This window comes from Dioscorea cayenensis, chromosome 19 (genome assembly GCF_009730915.1).
Source record: "Dioscorea cayenensis subsp. rotundata cultivar TDr96_F1 chromosome 19, TDr96_F1_v2_PseudoChromosome.rev07_lg8_w22 25.fasta, whole genome shotgun sequence".
Classification (NCBI taxonomy): domain Eukaryota; kingdom Viridiplantae; phylum Streptophyta; class Magnoliopsida; order Dioscoreales; family Dioscoreaceae; genus Dioscorea; species Dioscorea cayenensis.
In genome coordinates this window covers 25,562,743-25,576,895 of record NC_052489.1, presented here as the reverse complement: position 1 = coordinate 25,576,895, position 14,153 = coordinate 25,562,743, and the positions used below count along the sequence as shown (strand labels likewise).

The 14,153-nt window shown below is 35.3% G+C and overlaps 2 protein-coding genes across 3 annotated transcripts; one reads left to right on the top strand and one right to left on the bottom strand.

Moving 5' to 3' along the window:
* Positions 1 to 2,201: 2,201 nt before the first annotated feature.
* On the bottom strand, positions 2,202 to 5,443 carry LOC120249900 (U-box domain-containing protein 16). The gene has a single exon (XM_039258605.1). The coding sequence runs from the start codon at positions 4,503 to 4,505 to the stop codon at positions 2,430 to 2,432; it is 2,076 nt and encodes a 691-aa protein (XP_039114539.1). The 5' UTR covers positions 4,506 to 5,443; the 3' UTR covers positions 2,202 to 2,429.
* A 1,688-nt stretch (positions 5,444 to 7,131) lies between these two features.
* LOC120283728 (EPIDERMAL PATTERNING FACTOR-like protein 5) lies at positions 7,132 to 9,396 on the top strand. 2 transcript variants are annotated; one of them, XM_039290451.1, is made up of 4 exons: positions 7,132 to 8,106; positions 8,195 to 8,477; positions 8,564 to 8,598; positions 8,786 to 9,396. In XM_039290451.1, exons 2-4 carry the CDS (start codon positions 8,360 to 8,362, stop codon positions 9,002 to 9,004), a joined length of 372 nt encoding a protein of 123 aa, XP_039146385.1. In that variant the 5' UTR covers positions 7,132 to 8,106; positions 8,195 to 8,359; the 3' UTR covers positions 9,005 to 9,396. The 2 variants fall into 2 exon arrangements, with proteins under 2 accessions (XP_039146385.1, XP_039146386.1); XM_039290452.1 differs by lacking the exon at positions 7,132 to 8,106 and having other exon boundaries at positions 8,113 to 8,477; positions 8,789 to 9,396.
* Positions 9,397 to 14,153: the final 4,757 nt, after the last annotated feature.

Below are 14,153 nucleotides of genomic sequence, written 5' to 3'. Positions count from 1 at the left end.
GTACTTTGTTTTGTCGCTCGTTGACTTTATCAAAAAAAAAAAAAAAACTTTATTCTCAATTATAAATTGCCCTTTTTGTCACCCTAATTATACTCAAAATCAATAAGATAACAACTATAAAATAACAAGAATATATTTGAAAAGATTTAAATCAAGTATAATAGGTTTTAAGGTTTAATAAAAAAAATGTAAGAAATAACTACATTTTAGTTGTAATTTTGGAGGTATATATATATATATATATATATATATATATATATATATATATATATATATATGAAAAAAAAATTAAAAGGTATCTTGAGAATATTCGTCAATTAACTAGACTTCTAATCCTAGGGCAGTCAAGTTAATTAATAGATTTCACAATGGTTACATGAATAGTTAATATTTATATATATTTGAGAACAAGTAGAATATTAGGTTTTTTTTTTTAAAGAGTATAATATTAAAAAATTATTTTTAGAGGATTCTATTCGAGCATGGAAACTGACAATAAATTATATAATGATGATTTGCAATCTATATATATTAGTTATATGTATAATTGATTGCATTTTTTTATACTAATTTTTAAATATATGATTGTTTTATCATACATAATAAATCACATTTGAAAAGTAACAAGAAAATGTGCTAATTAATCTAACTACTCTCAAGTTAAAAACTTTTATTTAGTTAATCGATCTCTAAATCACAATCTAATATTCAAAGTTAAATAAATTTGAAATTTTTTACCGAATTAATCCTTTTAAAGTACAATGTAATAATTCGATTCAATTTACACAAATCATGATTTTGTTTTGTTTTGTTTTGTGAAGTTGTTTTTTTAATATTATCTTTTTATAAATATAGAGAAATCACATTAGGGAAATGCATAGATGATGAGTTAATATTCAAAATTAAAACATTAAAAGTTTTTACTAAATAATTATTTTAAAGTAAAATGTAACAATTCGGTTTGACCAGTGTCTTATGATTTATTACATAAATCAAAGTTATGTTACATAGAGAGGAGTTTTTATTAACAAATATGGAGAAACGATGTCAGAAAGATTCATTAGTGATGAGTTAATACATAAACCTACTTTGTAGATTCACCCTATGTAAAATATGGTTCGAATCTGCTTCCTGCCTTTCAATCTTTCTTTAAATTACTTTTCATCATCTGATGTTAGTATATATATAGCAAAAAGTTTGATTTATATTTTTTGAAATAAATTATCACACACAACAAGAGAGACATGATATTATGAAAATGTCTTACAATATAGCTGTTGTAGTTGTTGTCCATCTTAGTCCTTGGACTCGTCTATCAACCATCAACTAGTTTGCTCACACGTCCAACACACAAATTATTTGGGTTAGGTGAAGGGGGAGGCATCATCATAATAATAATAATAATAATAATAATAATAATAAGACACCCACTCTTTTTATTAACTTGATTCATGTCTTGGCATTTGCTATTGCATCATTCCAAGTACCCAAATCTTTCATTTACAGTGGTAAAACAACTTTTATTTATTTATTTATTTATTGTCTCTTATGAAGAATATGTTAATTTTATTAAATGATATATGTTATTTTTTCCACAGCCAATAGTCATCCTTTTCGTTTTGTATGTTTATTATTGTCGTCATTTTAATGATTTAATATAATTATTTGTTTTATAAAAGTAAACATAAGCAAAATCCTGGTTGGAGTTTTAATTTTTATTAATTTTTATATATTTTAAAATGGTGAATTTCACAATAAATAGGCGGGGTAGGAGAGTTGGTTGTGAAGCGGGTGTGGGGCAGAGCTTCATTTAGTAGCAGCACAGCTGAACAAGAAGGAAAAAAAAAATCTATGAGATGATGTCTTATTAGTTATTAATGATAATACTTTTAAAATAGAACCAAAATGGAATTTTAAATATGAAAATTCATAGAAATTTATGGTAGATACAACTTACAAACCTGATTTATTCTGTAGTTTGTCCACGTTTTATTTCTCTAAGTATTAAAAAAAATAAATATATATATTTTTTAGAAGAGGATAAAAAGAATAACATCGTACAAAATATATAATTAAATAAACACATTTAATCAGTGACTTACGGGCATTTCTAAAAGAAAAATTCGTCTGCAAAATAAATATCATTTAATTTATTAAAAAACACTTAATCAAAATAAATAAATAAATAAATATCATCAACGTAGAGTAATGCCTTCCAATTTATTCTATGAAAAATTAATAAATCACGTAATCAATTTATTTTATTAAACAAATAAAATAAAAATCAAATTTAAAAAAAAACATAAAAAAATGAATGAAAAACAATCCGAATATGAACAATTTTGGCTGCGCTTCTGTCGATAATGAATCTGTACACTGTCCTTTTTTTCTTTAATTTCTTTTTATTTTTTTTTTATTTTTTTTAAAGATTATTCGGTGACCGCCGAGCCATTGATGCTACAAGCCTCCTCAGCGGCGAGCCATCGCCGGCAAATGCGCCCCAAAGAAGCGGCCTTCCGGCGAGCACGCGGTGTGCCGGAGCTCATAACCTCGCAGATCGCCCACTCGATCCCGGGCGTCGTCGTGATCTCGGCCACCGCAGCGCCACCCGTTCGCCGGCAAACCAATACCAGCGCCGCGGCAGCGTTCTCCTGCGCCGACTCCGATCCATCTCTCAAAACCTTAACGAGCATTTTAATCGATCCCTTGGCGGAGGCCAGCGATGAGGCACCGCCCCGCTTGGCGATGGCGGCGAGCAACGCCGTCGCCTCCTCCGCCGTCTCGTGATCTACGAGAGATTCCAGCGCCACGGTCACCGCGCCGGATTCAACCAGTTTCCCGATGTTCGCCCTATCGCCGGCCAAAGCATGCAACGCCAACAAAGCGTCCTTGCTGGCAGGTGGGACCTTGACGAGATTAAGCAACTCCTCCACGACACGTGGATTCCGGCCAAACCTTCTCCGGTAAGAGTGGTTCACAGATAAGGACCGCAAAGTGGTCGCCGAGTTCTGCTTAGCTTGCCACGTGGCACCATCGGAGAGCACGCGGAGGAGAGCATCGAGTGCTCCGTCGGTGTGCATGATTCGGCGTTTGTTAGTGTCGATTATGGAGAGGTTGAGTAACGCCGTGACGGCGTTGAGCTGTAGGCTTGGCTCGTTCTCGCTGAGGAGTGGAAGGAGGAGGGGGATGGCGCCGGCTTCAGCCGCGAAACCTCGGCTCTCAGAGCTGGTCTTGGTTAACTGTCGGAGCTCGTGGACCACACGGTTTGCCGCCTCTGTTGACTGCGACGCGGCGAGCTTTTCAACAAGGAACGACGCAGTCATTCGCGCCGCCTCTAACGCGGCTTTGTTTGAGCTGACGCCGTTCGTTTCCCCGTTTCCGGATTCCGGGGAATGGTATGGCACGTTCTCTTCGCGGCACCAACGGGAGATGAGGTTCTTGAGTGCGCGGTTCGAGACGAGATCGGAACGGTCCAAGGTCTGTCCTGTTTTGGGACACGTGGCGTGCCCTGATGAGAACCATCGGGTAATGGAGTCGCGATCGTACGTCTGTCCGCTGGACACGACGACAGGGTCGCGCATTAGGTCGAGAGAGATGGGGCAACGGAAGTCGTCAGGGATGACGGGGTTCGGCTGGAGAAAAGCGGGTTTCTCGGCGGAAACGGATCTTGGAGTGGAGGCGCCGAAGAGGACACATTTCCCGTAACGGATGAGGCCGACGAGAGCGAGCATCGCGGGAGTCAAATTCTCGACGACCCGGTCGCCGATCTCGCGCTCCAAACACTCGATCTCGTCGCTGCAACTTCTTGAATCGACGAGACCCAATCGGTCGAAGATCTTCTCGAGCCTCTCCCGATCCGGCACGATTTCGTTCTCGATCTCGCGGATCATTGCCAGGATCTCAAGCCGGAGTGACTCTTCTTCGAGATCGGACGGCGGATCCGATCGTCGGCACTGGCGGCGAAGGAGGTCAACGAGTTCTCGCACGTCCTCGCTGAGATCGAGCTCGGCCATGGGGAGTATATCGAGCAGGGTAGAGAGATCAAGAGTCAGCTCATGGAGATCGTTGGAGAGAGATTCTGATTGGAGGAGGAGACGCATGCGGCTGCGAGCGGAGCAGTCGGCGAGAAGCGCCTTGAGGTGCTGAAGAACAACAAGGATCTCCTTGAAGCATAGTTCTGCCGAGCGGCGAAGGCGAGGTATCCGATCGCGTTGGAGGTCTTCAAAAATAACAGAGAGAACCCGGATCTTGCGGGCTACGGAGGCGAACCCTCGGTGAAACAGATCACCAGGGGGTTCAGAGTGCGCGATCTCCTTAGATAACCGGAGGAGAGAACGGAGAAGATCAGCGTCTGACAAGGCTGGGGGCGAAGGAGGCGAAGGGAGAGGAATTGGCATCGGAAACGAAGACACCGCCATTGATGGCGTACCCAAAAGCTTGAAAGGTGAGGACAAGAGAGGAGGTGCGTGTGCTCTAGCTTCTCTTAAGTTTATTATGCCTTCCATTTTTTTCGAAATACCATGTTATTATAGTTTCCATATTGCGTAACGCTGCTGCGGAGTGAGCTGGTCCCGTGTTGGAAGCATCGACTGGTGTGATAATTTTTTTTTATAATCCGTTCCTTTAGACCCGTTAGATCATATCTTAACGGTGGATGATGGAGCACACCTGGCCTGACCGAACTAGCCAAGTAGGGTCCGTGTTATAGTGAGTCTTTACAGCAGAGGGATCGCTGGCAGCACTAAGAATTTGGGAGTTCTGGATAGATAAAATTTCAACTTGGGAATAGTGTGGGAACATTCCACAATTTTTGTGAATAATTAATGAAGGAAATAACATAGAAAGTACATAGTGTGGATCCCAAATAGCGCGGGAAGTGCAGGACCCCTTTGCTTTTGCTTCCAATTGGTGGTAACGTTGCATGTGTTTTTTTTTTTTTCAAACGTGCGTGTTTTCATTGCAAATGTCATTTTAACTGTCGTGTCTGGTTGAAATTTTGGAGAGATTTGGTCAGTTTGAGTTTAGAGAAGATCATTTGACGTGTTTGGATAAGTTCGTCTATGTTCAACATGTGTGGCTGAAGACAAAGTCTGAATAGTAAGTTCAAATAGGCTGCCGGGGTGGCTGTAGCTCCACACTTAGACTTGGTCAAGAATGGCTTTTAAAGTTGGCTCTACTTCTAGCAAGTTTTTATACATATGTTATTTACTTGTTTTTAATGTTTGCGTGTTTCAAATAACATATTTTAAGACTAAATCTAGCTGCTCATTTTGAAGGGAGTGTTTGGTTTTTGAGTCGTAGATGTGTTAAAAACACCACTTCCATTGTCCATGGAAGTTGAATGGCATTTAAGCACCAATGTGAATTGGTGTGGACGAAAAACATTATCTAATTTTTTATTTATGCATAGTTAAGTTTAAATTTGTTGAGGTATATTATTCTAAATCAACCTGATTGAATATGGAAGTTTTTTTTTTTGTCGAATATGAAAAATATTATTTTTTTTTTCAACCATTGGATAGTCCAATGGCAAGACACTTGGGTGTAAGGGGAAGGGTAATGGTTTAAATCTCCTCCCCGACAGTACTGTTTATATGTACAATTCATGTATTGTTTACAGCCTGGGTGTGGGTTCTTTGTGCGAAAAACAGTAGTTTCACCACTCCAAGATTACAGAGTAGGAAGATTTACCTAGAAGGTTTGTAAGCTACTATAATTGATGCACTTTCGTACCTGTCTGTCTCTTTAACAATCTCTTAAATAAATGACGCTTGTCGTCTATTAATTAAAAATAAATAAATAAATAAATAAATAAATAAATAAATGGAAGTTTTTTTCCGGTTTGAAGTCAAAATGACAGAATGGATACATTGAATATTGTGACTTCCTGTTTTGATGGTCACCAATTTGAATTGGTGCGGATGAAAAACATTGTCTAATTTTTTTATTTATGCATAGTTAAGTTTAAATTTGTTTAGGTATATTCTAAATCAACCTTATCCAATATGGAAGTTTGTTTTCGTCTGAAGTCCAATGACAAAATGGATACAATGAATAATGTGACTTCCTGTTTTGATGATCATTTCTGTTTTGGCTTCCCTACTCAACTTCAGCGCACCAAACTCCCTCTTTGTCTTCAGATCAACTAAAAGCGTTGTGACTGATTAAGGTAGTCATGTTTCCAGTGGTGGAATGTGGCCTCTAGCCTGGAGTCCAGTGTAGTTGCTACTTACTACTTAGTGAAAGAGCCAGTCGGTAGTGCAGGTTGGGGGTGGGCCAAATCAAATGCCTCCCAAGCCTAACTCATTATATTGAACTCACTCATGCCAGCGCCACTTCTCCCACTTGTCTATTAATCATGAATTTGTAAATTTAACTTGCTGCTTGTCACACTGATGGGCCATATCTTGTTGATTGAGTTGGAGCCTTAGTCCATTTCACAACCACCAGTAGTCCATATCCTTGTCCTTTATCTTTTATATCAGTTTATTGGCTCTATTATCAATTTTGAGAACCTTGAGGCTGAATCAAACTTAGAATATGACCTTTGTCAATAACTCCATACATTTACGCGCAATATTCATCATTTTGGCTTTGCGTTTTCTTTTCCCTGAATTTTGTTTAATTTTCCTTGAAAGACTGCTTCTATTGGAGACAGCTCCCAACCCAGTTTACTTGAATATTATGTTTCTTATTCTTCAATCATGAAGGGCGCAAAGAGAATTTTCAAATGGCGTGTACTCAACTTAACAACTTTTATTATTATTATTATTATTATTATTATTATTATTATTATTCTCCACATACTGTATGCCAATAGAGAAGCTCTGGAAATATTGAAATGAAGATGTTTTTTGGCTTAAATGGAAGGTGGAGGAATATGAGAATGGAAATATTGCTGTGAGAACTGATACTTCTATGTTCAATAGAATATATATTCTTTTTGTTTGAAAAAAATGTTCAATAGAATTGGTACGATGAGTTTTCAGAAAGAAATTAATTGAGATAACATATATTCCAAATAAAATATATATTGATCATGGATGTTTTTTTTTAAAAAAATAAATTTATGCTTTTAAATTCTTTGATGTGTTTTGGAAATGTATAATCTTTTAAATACAATTTTGTTACCATGAATTATCCTGTTTTAAACCGGTAGAAGCTTTATTTAGTTGCTAATTAAGGTCTCTGCCGTGCGGAGTATTGGTGCTTGATCCTCTACCTAGACTCAACCAATGTTAGGTGTTGGGCATTGATGGTTCATGAAAATAACTCCTTAATTTGATACTTCAAAGTTGTCAGGTGCCAGATCCAAATCAAGTATGATTTGATTGTGTCAACAAGTGATGTAACCCAAGCAGGACCTGTTAACATTGATGCCTCCGCTGGACATTACAGCAATTAAGGTTAATTGTCTCTTGTCTCAATTTTAGTCTTATGTGGCTACTATGATAAGTGGGTTTGCAAGGAAGCCCAAGTATGGCAGTAGCAGTAACAAGATGCCAGTGTGGTAAAAAATTTGGGATAATAAAAAGGATGAGTGGGAGACAAACGGTCTTGGGATGCCTGAGACCTTCTTTCTTGCAGATCTCACCCCCAATTATTTGCTCCCCTTGCTTCCTTGAATTGGCCAAATTGCCCTTTTCTTCTATCCTTCACATTAGAAAACCATCGGCATTTTGGATTTAGGAATATGGGATTATTTTCGCATCAGATTTATTAGTCTGGGATTAGTTCCTGATGAATCATCTTTCATGAATTTGTATAAATATTGTTAGCTTATATGTATTTCAATATTTGTATGGTTATATGAGTTATAGACTCTGAAAGTGTAGACCAATCACATCAATATGTTGGGTCTTTTGCATTTGAAGGCAAATATCCACAGTACAACCATTCCTTTTGATTAGGATCTATCAGATCAATGGTTGGGGACCAGTCTATGTATTGTGCAAGCAAGCTTCAACCCTAAAGCTATCCAGGACCACAAAAAGTTCACCCAAATGCTCCTATGTGGTCCTCCAGTTGGCTTCTCAATGGCTCTGCAAAACCATGCAAAAACCATGGTGCCTGTATATAAACAGTAGTACTCTTATGAGCATAAAGGTAATTTCAAGTTTGTGTGATAAAGGGCCTGGTGGCTTTAAACGAAATGATAGTGCAGGGCTAGTGATTACTCTTGCTGAGTTTTCAGGGTCGCAGTAGAAGTTACAACTCGAGCTCTGTAAGCATTTGCTCTGAAATACTCATTGAATCCTTCTGTTTGTCCTCTTGGCGAGGTTGCATAAGATGGTGAGATTCAGAGCTGTGCATTGAGATCTTAAGCTTTCCCTCTGCTCTTGTTTCTCTGCTTCTTTGGATGGAGTTGAGAAGAGTTTTTGTTTCAAAGCTTGTTTTTTCATGTTGTGTTTCCTTGTTTCTTCTCTTTACTTGGGTATTGGCTGTGCATGGCTGCAGTAATTGGTCTGCATATTTAGGTGAGCAAGAACAATTACTTGTTTCTCTCTTTTCTCTATTTCATTCGTTGATCTAAAACTGCTCTGTTTTTCTCCCTTCTTTTCAGATTTTAGGAGCTGGAGAGAAGCTTTAAATGCTCAGGTGTTCTTCTTTTTCCCTTCTTCACTAACATCTTTTACCTCATTGTCACATCACTGAGACAATCACTCACGTGAACACTAGTGCTTGCTATATCTCTTACCATTTTCTATGCTTGAACATTGAACAACTTCATTCTTAGTTGTCTTTTCATACACCTAATAGCATGCTACTCCTGCAACTAGTACAGCAGGATGGAGCAGCTCCAAGGATGCCATTGATGATGGGTACAAGACGGCAACTGGGAGAAGTTCCAGGTTCATATCCTCCGAGATGCAAGTCCAAGTGTGGAAACTGCACACCATGCAACCCAGTGCATGTACCGGTGCCTCCAGGCATTCCAGTGATCGCCGAATACTACCCGGAGGCGTGGCGATGCAAATGTGGGAATAAACTATACATGCCCTGAGACTGAGCAAACAGCAGTCTTGCACAGTGTGAGCAGTTTAACAGTCACAGTGGAGCACAGCATTAGCGGCCTCTTGCAGAGCAAGGATATGGAGTCAGCAATGGCCATTCTTGGTCACATGCTTCTCTGATGTTGCAGTTAATGTGTGGCAAGAGAAAAAGAACAGTGTGTGTGTGGGGGACACTCCTGGGTCCCTGATCTTCATTTCTGATTTAACAGATCAGGCGTCTATGTCATTTGAATCATGCATGCATAGTGGTTCTTTGTCTTTGGCCTGTTTGCACTTTTGTATAGAGAGAGGGAGAGAGAAAGAGAGGAAGAGAGGAAATGAGGCATTTGTATTAAGTTTTTCAACTATGCTGATGCAATGCAAATGCAATGGCTCTTGTTTACCCCTTGTTTTATTGTCCTTTACATATTTCTGATGCTGTTTCAAATTTAAATTACTGTTAAGCTTACTTATTTTTCAGTGCTTGATGATCTTCACTATTCCTTGGACGAATTTCAAGTGTCTTTAATTATCATGCTATTTTATTTTTATATACATGTTGTACGGTAGAGTATGTGATATAGAGTGTACGTTTGTAACTTTTGTTCAGCATGACTTATGAGTAGTCAATAGTCATCCCAACAATCTTTTATATCTTCTTGTAGTTCTCTCTGCACCTTAAATATCCGTCAGTTCTACATGTGGTTAATCTATTTTTGTAATAGACAATAGAACTCAATTCAAAACGTACGTACGTAGTTGTTCATCAAGAAATACAACGTATGTCATGGGAACAGTACTGGAGTAATAAGTAGCAAAGAAATTTTAACAAATTAGAAAGACAACAACAACTCCAGCCCTGAAGAGTGATGATACCAACAGCAGAGCAAATCCTTTGTGATCCCTATTTCTGTGTCCTGGTTACGGAAATTAATCATCATGTTGTTAATTACTACGCATTATTAGTAAGTCATGAAAAAATAAGATTAAAAAAAAAAGTAAAATTTCACGTCACTTCAGAACCTTTCTTTACATATCATCACATTAATTGCTTTTGAACAGTAAATTTATAGCTAAAATTTGTCTTTGCTATCAATACAACTACCAATTGTCATGTTGTTCCAAGTCATCCTACCTACACAAAGAAGTCATGCACAGCATGAACTTATATATATAATATAAATGTTCTGATAGCTCTGCTTGATTTCTTTATTGTTCTCTTGAATATAATCTTTATGCACTAAATATATATATATATATATATATATATGTTCGCTTGTTCTGTTAGGTTATATTCTCTCAAGAAGATATGGGACTCATTAACATTCTTATCTTCAGTCTTCTTATCAACCTCGCCATGTAGGCCCGGTCTTTAGTGCAAAATTGGCCCTAGGCAAACTTACAAAAAGAAAAATAATAAAAAAAATATTAAATAACAAATGATATAATAAACATAAAAATAATATGATCATAAATATACAAGATAAATCAAAGTTCTACATCTTAAAAAAAAAATTAAAATTCTTTTTTTTTTTTAAGAAAGACGATAAGCACCAGAACCCCAGAGCACGTGTGTAGAGCAAGGCTCAACACCGACCATTGGTAATAAATTAAAATTCTAATTGATAAAATAATAATAATAAATAAATAAATAAAAATTTTTAAATTTAATTTTTTTAAAAAAAATCATGAATTGTGGCTCTAAAAATAATGCCCTCTAATCTAATGATAAAATAAAATTAACATACTTCAATATTATCATAAATCAATTAAATAAAATAATTTTATATTTAAAAAAAATTAAAAATTCTTAACAAGATGGTCATATAAATAAAATGATAGTAATAAATGAAAATTTTAAATATAATTTTTAAAAATAAAATTATGAATTATGGGGCCTAACAAATCAGGGATTTTAGACATATGTTTTAGATTTTAGTACCCTATGCCTAAGGCCGGTCTTGTCCCTGAAAGACAAGAAGCTAGCCAAACTAATGCATGTTACTTAAAGAAAAATCTTCAATAATGTCCCTTCCCCCCACCTCCACCTATATATTAATATGCCATCTTCATAATTTTCCTTTCTTCTTGTTGTTATCTCCACAAATGTACTAGTATTTTATTCTCATGTTTCCCTACCCAAGCCATGGTTTAAAGCTACCCTTATTCTATCTCCTCCTGCCTTCCACGTATGTGCTGCATGCAAGCTCTATTAATTTAGGTACTTGCATACTCATAGAATGTGCCATTAATTGTCTCCGTCCATCCATAAAAAGATATTGTGACTAGGAGTCATGTTTCAGATTGATTCAATTGAAAACTTCGACAATTACTATTTATATTGATTTGATTACACTTGCACGGTGCTTGAGTTGAGTCTTCTAGAGTTGGGATGCTTTCAAAAGTTAAAATATATTTAGATTTTAAGCATATTTTGAGAGTATATTATTTGCAGTATTTTTGTTTTAAAATAATTTTTAATTCAGGGAAAAATTGTGAATAAACCTATGAACCCTCAAATTTTTTTTTTGGCCAAGGGCTTGACTGTTAAGAAAAACAGAGACGTGCATAAATATCAACAGAACAAGTCAGGGTGTGGCCATGCGCATATGAATATTGAGATCTTTTGCACATAATAACTATTTATATTTTTGGAAATATAATCTCATCCTTGATGCAAACTCTTATCAATTTTAAAATGTTTTAATGAGATTCAATTATCAATAAACCACTTGCTCATTGGTAACCCTCAATCTTTGAATAGGAGAGGAGAGGAAATAAAATATCTCTTTATTACAAGGTGATAAAAAGAAAAAATAAAAAATAATATTACAATTCAGTGTAATGCATGTTTACCAGAAAAAATCTTATTTTAAAAATTATTCAATATAAAAGTATGGGTTGGTGTCACACTGTCACGGTCATTAATTACTATTGTGAGAATTTGGTTTATTATAATATATTATTATTGTCATTTGTCTCGATGTTTCTCCATTAATTAGGACTGCATTCTTTTTTTATTCTTTTTCTTCTTCTATTTTTATTTTTATTTTTATTTTTTTTAACACGTCTCAATTCTTAAATTAATCATGATAGCATAACATATAAATAATCAATTCAGCGATTTTAAATTAAAGCACCGAATATATATATATATACACACACATACAATAAAAAAAATCCTATCAACATGATCGCTTAACATGCAAATTAAGTTATTCTTATAAAAATCATGAACGGAACTAATTAATTAATATATGCTGAACAAAGTCCATTTATGTTTTTTTTTAACTTAAAAGTTCATTGGTGATGAAACATAAAACAACTTTTTTTTGTTTTAAGGAAAAAGAAACACAAAGCAACATGTATAAAAGTATAAAACATAAAGCAATTAAAACCTTTAACATCTCAATCACTAAGCACCTATTTCATTTGCTTGACATGCACTAATCTAACATCAAACCTAGCTAGAAGATCAAATTAACGTTCATTGACCCATATATATATATATATATATATATATATATATATTCAGAGGAAAAAATCCAGCCCTCTAAACCATTCAATGGAGAAAATCATTTGGAAAGTTACATCACTTTGCATGGATATTCTTATCTGAGGCCATACCATAGACTAAGACACAAGCTGAATATTGTCTCCCTAGTCTTATAATATATACATAAATACATATATATATATATATATATCCAGCCACAAAACCACTTCAATTGTAATCAGAAAATGAAGAAGATTAATGGAGACCATATAAAATCTAGAAGGGACAAACTAGCTACTTGTTCATTTGTTGTGACATATGCCTGAACATATCTTCCATGCATTAGGACACAAATCACACAACCATCAGATTATTAATTTATGCTTCAAGTTCAATGCATGCATATGATCTTCTGAAAGATAAGGTTAATAATGCCAAACAAGAAATAAGTGGACAGTATTATATATTTATATGAATGCCATGAGAGTTAGATCACATATGGAAAGAAGACTTAAGGGAGTGGATTTAGAGAAAGTATCTAACAAATGCACAAGGTTGGAATAACAAGGTTGGTAAATGATGCATGTAAACTAACCCTACTTATGTTGTCTTCTCTTTAATTCCAATTGTTTTGAAAAATTCAAGGCATCTTGGTGGTTGCCTGGTTGGTATCATTTTAATGTATGATTTTTATTCTTGTTTATATGATTAACACCAGTGATATAATTATTATAATTTGATTAATGATGCATTATATAAACTGCCTCTTATCATAAGGGATTAGTTATCTTAAGGTGTAACAAAGAAAGGATTTATTTATTTATTTATTTTTAACTGTCATGATTTTCACAAGTTTAATCTATATATTTGCAGAAAAAAGTAACTTTATTTAGAGGAGAAATGTTATTTTTATAAATCAGATTTAATTAATAAATTTCTCAAATGAATAATAATCTTAGTATTCCATCGGCTCTGGATACTAAACAACACAAATTTGTTAATTTTTAATTATATTAAAAAACTTGACTTCAGCTCAAAAGAGATGCATCCAATGTTCTACTTGCATAATTGAATCATTATCATGGTGCTTATATGAACCATTTTTGGTTAAATTTTCTTGAATACCTTATTATTTGTTTAGTTTATATATCTTGTTCTAATATGCTATTATTGAAGAGAATTAAGAGATCCATCAACTTTTTAAGCAGTAGACCCACAAATCACACCGGCAACCGTGAAAGTAACTTACTCCGGGAGTAATCTCATCTCTTCAGTAGCTTGGATAAACCTATGTCTCGATCCAGGAAGATGACTTAGCCCACCCAACGTCCTCTCTACTTGTTTTTTCTGTATTTACTTTATTGTACCCTCACCCTTAGTGAGACTCTTGTCTCTTTTCTGTTATTTTGTTTTCCTGTTATTTTTTTTTCCATGTCTGTCCTGTTGTTTTGTCTTTTTAGATCAATAAAGCTGTGGTTTATCCACATTTATTTTAAAAAAATATTATTATTTTATTTATAACTATTTTAAACAGGAAACAACAAACTAAAACACCATCTCTCTCATTTCAGTGGCAACATATTTCATGATACATCAATTAAGCACAAAATATTCAGTCATGTAATGTTACAAGATTAAGCAGCAATTACCATCATGATTTTGGA

Bases quoted from the DNA above. Each gene is read 5' to 3' on its own strand.
- LOC120249900 (XM_039258605.1), bottom strand. From the start codon at position 4,505: ATGGAAGGCATAATAAACTTAAGAGAAGCTAGAGCACACGCACCTCCT.
- LOC120283728 (XM_039290451.1), top strand. From the start codon at position 8,360: ATGGAGTTGAGAAGAGTTTTTGTTTCAAAGCTTGTTTTTTCATGTTGT. The intron at 8,478-8,563 runs GTGAGCAAGAAC...CCTTCTTTTCAG, and splicing joins TAATTGGTCTGCATATTTAG to ATTTTAGGAGCTGGAGAGAA. The intron at 8,599-8,785 runs GTGTTCTTCTTT...CAACTAGTACAG, and splicing joins GAGAAGCTTTAAATGCTCAG to CAGGATGGAGCAGCTCCAAG.